Genomic DNA, 7964 nt, shown 5'->3' with positions numbered 1-7964 from the left:
AAACCATTTATCCCAAGCGGGGTTGCGGTGAACTGGAGCGTACCCAGTACACACCCAGGACGGGATGCCAGTCCATCGCAAGGCACCCCAAGCAGGACTTGAACCCCAGATCCACTAGAGAGCAGGACCCAGCCAAACCCACCAAGCCATGCAGTTGTTGATGATGGATGGTTACTAAGCTTTGCAGGAAGTTTATTAATTAAGAGCATTATTGTTGGAAGCATTCTCACTTTATGGCTTTTTTTTCCCCCAAGTGCCTAAAACGTTTGCACAGTACTGTGTGTTTGCTTGCACTTCATGCAAGCATTTTGAAATTCCCGGCCATATTTCCATTGACTCTCACTGGGCTTTTGACAATGTAAAGATTGTTTTCTGTATGTAGGTCCAGTTTTCCCACTGATCTTCATTTATTTTTTTACATTCTGTCCTGATCAGAAACATACTTGGTTAATAAGCAGATATGTCCATCTAAATGATCACTAATATTAGTATGCATATTCATATTTTCAAAATGATTTTCACAAAATTTCAGCCTTAGTTTCACATCCACACTAACCATTCAGTGAAGAACTTGACATTAGTTTCCTACAGGGTGTGTTACAGCACAGACAGTGCTATATAAAACTTGTCCCTTCCTATCCTCAAACAAGTTCCGTCATCACACTGAGTGGGAGGAGTTAACAGCGTTTTGTATGTAAATACGTGCGAGGAGGAAATTCCACAACATTCTGAGACTTCTACACGACGATATAACCACAAAAAACAAATGAAGGGTGAGTATTTTTTTAGCGGAAACATTTATTTTCTGTAACTGCTATCCTGAAATGCTTTCCATAACCTTTCTCATTTGAAAACTTAGTCTCAGATTGCTTATCTTAACTCACTTTTTCATCATCCCCTCTCAGAAGTGACTCTTTGATTATATCAATATATTATCAAAAAATATATTGCCATGTAGAGAGGGGTGCGGTGGTGCGGTGGTGCAGTGGGTTGGACCGCAGTCCTGCTCTCCGGTGGGTCTGGGGTTCAAGTCCCGCTTGGGGTGCCTTGTGACAGACTGGCGTCCCGTCCTGGGTGTGTTCCCTTCCCCCTCTGGCCTTATGCCCTGTAGGCTCCGGGACCCCGTACGGGACAAGCGGTTCTGAAAATGTGTGTGTGTGTGTGTGTGTGTGTGTGTGTGTGTGTGTGTGTGTGTGTGTGTGTGTGTGTGTGTGTGTGTGTGTGTGTGTGTGTGTGTGTGTGTGTGTATATATATTGCCATGTAGAGAGGGGTGCGGTGATGCAGTGGGTTGGACCACAGTCCTGCTCTCCGGTGGGTCTGGGGTTCAAGTCCTGCTTGGGGTGCCTTGTGACAGACTGGCGTCCTGTCCTGGGTGTGTTCCCTTCCCCCTCTGGCCTTACGCCCTGTGTTGCTGGGTAGGCTCCGGTTCCCTGTGACCCCGTACGGGACAAGCGGTTCTGAAAGTGTGTGTGTGTGTGTGTGTGTGTGTGTGTGTATATTGCCATGTAGAGAGGGGTGTGGTGATGCAGTGGGTTGGACCACAGTCCTGCTCTCCGGTGGGTCTGGGGTTCGAGTCCCGCTTGGGGTGCCTTATGACGGACTGGCGTCCCCTCCCCCTTTGGCCTTACGCCCTGTGTTGCTGGGTAGGCTCCCGTGACCCTGTATGGGACAAGCAGTTCTGAAAATGTGTGTGTGTATTGACATGTTCTGTTATTGGTACATTGATTTTTTTTGAAGGGGGTGCGGTGGCGCAGTGGGTTGAGCCACAGTCCTGCTCTCCGGTGGGTCTGGGGTTCGAGTCCCGCTTGGGGTGCCTTGCGACGGACTGGCGTCCCGTCCTGGGTGTGTCCCCTCCCCCTCCAGCCTTATGCCCTGTGTTGCCGGGTTAGGCTCCGGTTCCCCGTGACCCTGTATGGGACAAGCGGTTCTGAAAATGTGTGTGTGTGTGTGTGATTTTTTTTGGCATCTGTATCCTCTAACTACACCATTGTAGCATTTTTGAATTCTCTTTCTGTTAATACAGATTTGAAACTTAAATGTGTCAGCTGGCAGCTATCGGAGAACCAGAAGGACCATGAATCCGAAGGGCTGAGCTCCAAACACCTGGTTGTGCGGAGAGGGAGGCCTTTCAAGATCACCTTATTTTTCAAAGATGAGCCATTCAGCCCATTGATGGACAGCCTGGTCTTCAGTGCCCAGCTGGGTATTTTCACAATTGGCTTTCTGTAGATGTGTTTTCAGAATGTTTTTAACTACACAGCATCGGCAGTCATCCAAACTGACTTTTCTCCACCCTTCTTCCCATTCAGGTGAACTTTATGTTCAATTCCCCTTGACTTTCTCCAGGCATGTGTCTGCCTTTAAGTGGGGAGGTCAGATACTTTCAGAGAACAGCTGGTCCCAGTCTCTTCGAGTCCTAATCTTCACTCCACCAAATGCCCCCCTTGGCCTCTATAACCTCCAGCTCCATATCAAGTCCCAGGCCCAGCAGCACAGCTACGCTCTTGGAAATCTTATCCTGCTTTTCAACCCCTGGTGTAGCAGTACGTGGTTTTGACACTTACGCTCACCTCTGTTTTTAGCTGTTGATTTTGAGCCTGGCGACCTTGGTGCTCTTTGTAAGTACATGTGTTTATTTCATTCTCTCTAGCTGATGAGGTGCACCTCTCCCACGCAGACCAGAGGGAGGAATACGTGAAGAATGACTCTGGCATTTTGTTCATGGGCACACCTGATAACCTGCTCCCGAGGACCTGGGAATTTGGTCAGGTAAAGAGAAATTGTCAGTCCTTACAAAAATGACATTGCTTCAGATAGACTGTGTTATCCATTGGGTTAGGTCCTTAATTGTAGATATCAAAACTGTTTGCATTTCTGCTCCCGCATGTAGTATGAAGAAGGGATCCTGGAGACGTGCCTGAAAATCCTTGATATGAGTCCACAGCACAGCAAAAACAGCCAAAAAGACAACCTGTGTCGCTCGAATGCGGTGTACCTCAGCCGGGTAGTGTGCGCAATGGTGAGCTGCAAGCCAGGCTTCCCACGTGACACAAAGCATGTGGCAAATAAACTATCAACACACAGCATATCAATGATAAAAAAACATGCCATATTAGTCAAAATTCAAGTTTTCCTGGGAAATGCTTATATGGGGCGAACTGAACGGTCGGTGAAGTGAGTGAAAGTGAGTGAAAGCAAAGCAATCCACGAGTGTCCTACATCTCTGGGAATTCCTGCAGAAGAGCTGGGAAGACAGCTTGTTTCCAACCTGTATATAGTATCAAGTTTATTAGTTGTGCATTAATTCAATTTGCAAAATTTGGCTTTTCAAACGTATTTCATACCTTTCTCTGCAACATCAGATCAACTGTGAAGATGATAGGGGTGTGCTGAAGGGAAACTGGTCAGGAGACTTCAGCAGAGGAGTTTCCCCGTCCCAGTGGACCGGAAGTGCGGACATCCTGAAGTGCTGGGAGAGATCCCAGTGCAGACCGGTGCTCTACGGCCAGTGCTGGGTGTTTGCGGCCGTCATGTGCACAGGTGCGTCTAGAATCGGCACAACTCAGGGGCAGCGGGTAACACGTTTGTACAGGTTTTACAGAAAGACGTCTATTTTTACCATTTTTTTTTTTTTCTATTTGAAGATGGGCATGGGTTGGTGAAGCAGCAACGGAAAGCTCACAATGCCGCTCTTTTCATTTACTGTTGACATTTTTAGTCATGCGAGCCCTAGGCATTCCATCACGAGTCGTCACCAACTTCAACTCTGCCCATGACACGAACGCCAACCTCATCATTGAGGAGTTCTACAGCGAGACAGGGGAGAAACTTCAGCTCAGTAAAGAGAGCATATGGTAAAAATAGCTTTAAGTCCACTCGGTGAAAGAGCCCATATGTGATGTGTGTTTTTATTTATGTGAGATGTTTTCTGATTTTGTGTCAGGAATTACCACGTGTGGCTCGAATGCTGGATGAGTCGTCCTGACATAGGCTCCGAATTCAGCGGGTGGCAGGTGCTGGACCCGACCCCTCAGGAGAAAAGTGGAGGTCAGAGTCTAAGTATCAGCTTAAAATATTTATATGCAGTTTTCTTTTTTTCGTAATTATAGATGTTTCAACAAATCCTCCTTGATTAGTGTGTCCTTTATTGTCTTACCTTTTATTGTCTCTCAAAAAAAGCCAATACATGACAAGCATCGCTGCAAAACCTCTTTTAGTCATATAGCAACTTTCTAGTCATCTGCATTTTTCAGTTTCACTTACAAAATAAAATACTTGTTTAATTTAACATCTTAATCTTGGTGGACAAGTATTCCGAGTAACCGCAGCCTTGAGGTGGGCAGTACCTAATTTCTTCTCTTCAAAATCCAACCTAATGGATATGTTCATAGTTCATTTTTTTTCTATCACTCAGGTATATTTTGCTGTGGTCCATGTCCTGTGAAAGCCATCAGAGAGAAGCGTGTAGATTTGTTCTATGACGTCCCATTTGTGTATGCGGAGGTCAACGCCAGCGTGTACACTGCCATTGTGAAGAACAATCAGGTGGTTCACCAGAGTTTGGACGCTAACAGAGTGGGTTCACTGGTCTGTACCAAAGGAGTGAATTCATATCTGGCGCAAGATTTGACTGCTTACTACAAAAATCCTCATAAAACACCAAGGAGAAATTCTTCTTTGCACGGTAAGACTGAAATCATATTTGTTCAATGTCATGCATAGAATAAACCTTTACTGAACAATGTGAAATTTTTCTTATATTAAAATGTATTTATTCAAGAGCTCTCTACTTTATATCTGAGATTTTTGCATGAGTAACCCATAGTGGTATATTTGTTACGTACAACCAGTAATATGTGGATTTTTTTTGTTTTGTCTCCAATACAGCTGGCAGATTCAAGAATTCAACAAGTAAGTTTTTTTAATCTGTATTTAGGTTTATTCTTCTGAATTACATTCATTAAGGGCTCTGAGGATGCAAGAATGAAACATGAATATTTACCCTGAAATATGTTTGCATTCAAAAGAAGAGGCACGAAGCATGAGTGTTTCCTTACAACTGGATAAAGTGCCGGTGGCTGGACAAAGCATCTCCTTCTCAGTCACCGTGGTTAACAATTGCGGCACTTCAAGGCGCCTGAAAGAGCACATCAATGCACAGATGAAGGAGTACAGCCACAACCTGCTGGAAACTTTCTGGGAAGCATCTAACATGATTAAGCTTGGCCCTTATGAAGGTAAATGTGCTACTTTTATTTGATGTTAAGATGTTGACTTTCAATACCATGGCATTGTTTCTAAAACACTGATAGGGCCTCAGAGGCAATGAATTTAAACAGTAGATTTTGTCACCCACCCCCCCCCAAAAAAAACATATTTGTGTGCAATTAATACTGCTGCTGATTTATTTAAAATTTTAAAAAATGTTAATTTGTCGAAACATAGCAGAACAAAAAGCAGCTGAAATTCTTATAATAAGCTCTATAAAGCTCATGAAGCAGTTTAATTTTGCATCCATAATTGTGTTTTTCTGTACTGCTGTTACATATATTTACACCAAAGGATTTTCTGTAATATTTTTTGAAACCTCAATTTACTGAACTTTTTAGTGAAAATAATTTTGACGTGCACAGAGATGCGTTTCTCCCATTAGAGCACCTAAGAAGCGTAACCTGTATGTCTTGCTCTTCCACAACAGCTCTTACCATAGAGCACTGGATTGACCCTTCCCAGTATGAGCAGGTACTCAGAGACGATGGCCTGGTGAATCTGGCTGTGGTTATAAAAGATGAGGTCACTCTGGAGAGGAAGTTGGCCTCTGAGGAGTTCAACATCACTATGCCATGGATCTCCATTCAGGTCACCCCTCTACTAATTTAGCTTCATTGAATTCTGTTTACTTACACTGTAGTATTGAATACATATTTAATTAAAGTCCTTGCTTACGTCCAATTGCTTTAACACACTTTAATCTAGTTGAACATACAAATAACACCATTTTACATTGTGTTCCTTTGCATTTCATTTCTGTTGGATTTGATTAATGATTTCTTATTTTAACGGTGTAAATTTCTCCTCCAGGTTGAAGATGAAAGTAACATTGTGGTAAACAAAGCACACAGTGCCATTCTGGTCTTTCACAACCCATTCTGGGTGCCCATAGACGGTGTGTTGACAGTTTGCGGCTCTGGATTAATCCAGGGAAAAGTGCAATCCAAGTAAGAGCTATATAAGTGTAGTAATGTGTGTGTTTTTTTTCTTAAATTTCTTTAATTTGCAGTAGACCTCAGCCACATGGGGGAAGAATGTGAGCTGGGTGGCAGCCCACTATACAGCTGTTTTCGCAGTTTATTCATGTGTGTTGAATTAATACAATAGAAATACACTGGCACATCACAAGTAAACTATTATTTTTATTTTTTTCTTACATCTGAGGATTTGTCACTATATAAAAAAAATCACGAGATTATACTGTATGTGATCAGTAAGTTGACAAGGAGAAAAGAATAGTTTTCGGTGACTTTTTATTCACTCTGTTTATGCCGTTTCCCAGAGCTGTGCAATGTACTTGGCCAAAATGACACAAATATGACACGTTTTGTTCATCAGGACTGGACAAACTATGTTTTTTTTTTGGATGATTGTATTGCCCCAGGACTTGGGAGAATTGTTGCCTCAGCCATATGACCCCTTTTTTTTTTTTTTTCTCTCAGGGTGTACCAGTTGCAGCCAGGAGAGAAAAGGGAGCAGGCTGTCAATTTCATCCCCCAGATGCCTGGCACTAAGGTGCTGCAGGCAAGCCTTGAATTCAAAGACAGTCCCCTGGTGCTGAGAGGCTTCAAAAGTGTCCTGGTCAGGGCCACATGACTGCTGCATGTGACCGATCACCATCTGGAGTCAAACCCACTGCAGTGAATGAATAAACGTATACTTGCTGTATAGTTATCATTTCATATTTTCAGCTATAAAATGTACTTTTTCACAGAATGTATAATTATATTTTGTATGTATTGTGTTTTATTTCCACCTGTAATGTAATATACAGTACATACGTATTGTTATGCATGTGGACTAAATCAAATAAATGAAACTCGCTGTATGGTTTCCTTTCCTGCAATTTCTCCTCTAGTGAGCAAATTGGACAACTGAACTCTACTTTAATTACATTATTAGCAACACAAATCGAACAAGACAGAACAAACACCACAGGAAGAAAAACACGGGCTACACAAAGAGCTTGAAATATATAGACAGTTCAATGGTGTTTAAAGCTTTTCAGTTACTGGAAGCCAAGACAATATTGACATACTGCTTGATATCGCCATAAAACACAACAGAGAGGCAGTAAATTTGTTTTTATGAATATGAAAATTCACAAGTAAAATAAGAAGAATAATGAAATAGTGTTTTTTTTTTTAATGTTTTTATCAATATCATAGAAACCAAGCAGCACGTCTTTAAATGATTAAGAGAAGTCATCAAGCATGAACATTAATGAATCTATGGAAGTTCAGAATGACTGGGGATATGAAACAAGTTTAAAAGTTTCAGAGCAAGTATTCAAAAAAATCAGTGCATCATGTTTTCTTTAAAAACCATTCCAATTACATTTACATTTATTTATATTTATTTATTTAGAAGACGCTTTTCTCCAAAGCGACTTCCAACGGATACTATGTAGTGTTATCAGCCCACACACCTCATTCACCAAGGTGACATACACTAGATTAGATGATATATAAGGAATAGTGACGCTATCTCTTTGAAAGAGGGACCTTATTTTTTCATTTTGAATGGATGGGCGGAAAAAAAACAAATCTCATCTACTACAGTATCACAGAGGTCTTGAGCAGGTTGCACCTCCACAACCTTCACTACCCAGAAAATTCAAGTGTTCATTCTCACTGAATTTATATATTTATATATCCTTTATTCTGACAGATGGTGGCACACGCTGATCCTG

The 7964-nt window shown here is 42.1% G+C and overlaps 1 protein-coding gene across 1 annotated transcript; it reads left to right on the top strand.

Moving 5' to 3' along the window:
- Positions 1-766: 766 nt before the first annotated feature.
- On the top strand, positions 767-6868 carry tgm5l (transglutaminase 5, like). Its single transcript, XM_018725424.2, has 14 exons — positions 767-773; positions 2025-2204; positions 2311-2544; positions 2652-2770; positions 2892-3020; positions 3364-3541; positions 3720-3855; positions 3945-4048; positions 4416-4685; positions 4889-4912; positions 5029-5238; positions 5700-5860; positions 6083-6219; positions 6715-6868. Exons 1-14 carry the CDS (start codon positions 767-769, stop codon positions 6866-6868), a joined length of 2043 nt encoding a protein of 680 aa, XP_018580940.1.
- The last annotated feature ends 1096 nt before the right edge of the window (positions 6869-7964 follow it).

Source organism: Scleropages formosus, chromosome 22, assembly GCF_900964775.1.
Source record: "Scleropages formosus chromosome 22, fSclFor1.1, whole genome shotgun sequence".
NCBI lineage: Eukaryota > Metazoa > Chordata > Actinopteri > Osteoglossiformes > Osteoglossidae > Scleropages > Scleropages formosus.
Note: the sequence above shows the minus strand (reverse complement) of the source record. Positions and strands in the feature narration are given on the sequence as shown.

Excerpts from the sequence above, each read along its gene's own strand:
- tgm5l (XM_018725424.2), top strand. Across the intron at positions 2,545-2,651 it reads TTTCAACCCCTGGTGTAGCA|CTGATGAGGTGCACCTCTCC; the intron begins GTACGTGGTTTT and ends CATTCTCTCTAG. Across the intron at positions 3,542-3,719 it reads TGCGGCCGTCATGTGCACAG|TCATGCGAGCCCTAGGCATT; the intron begins GTGCGTCTAGAA and ends TGACATTTTTAG.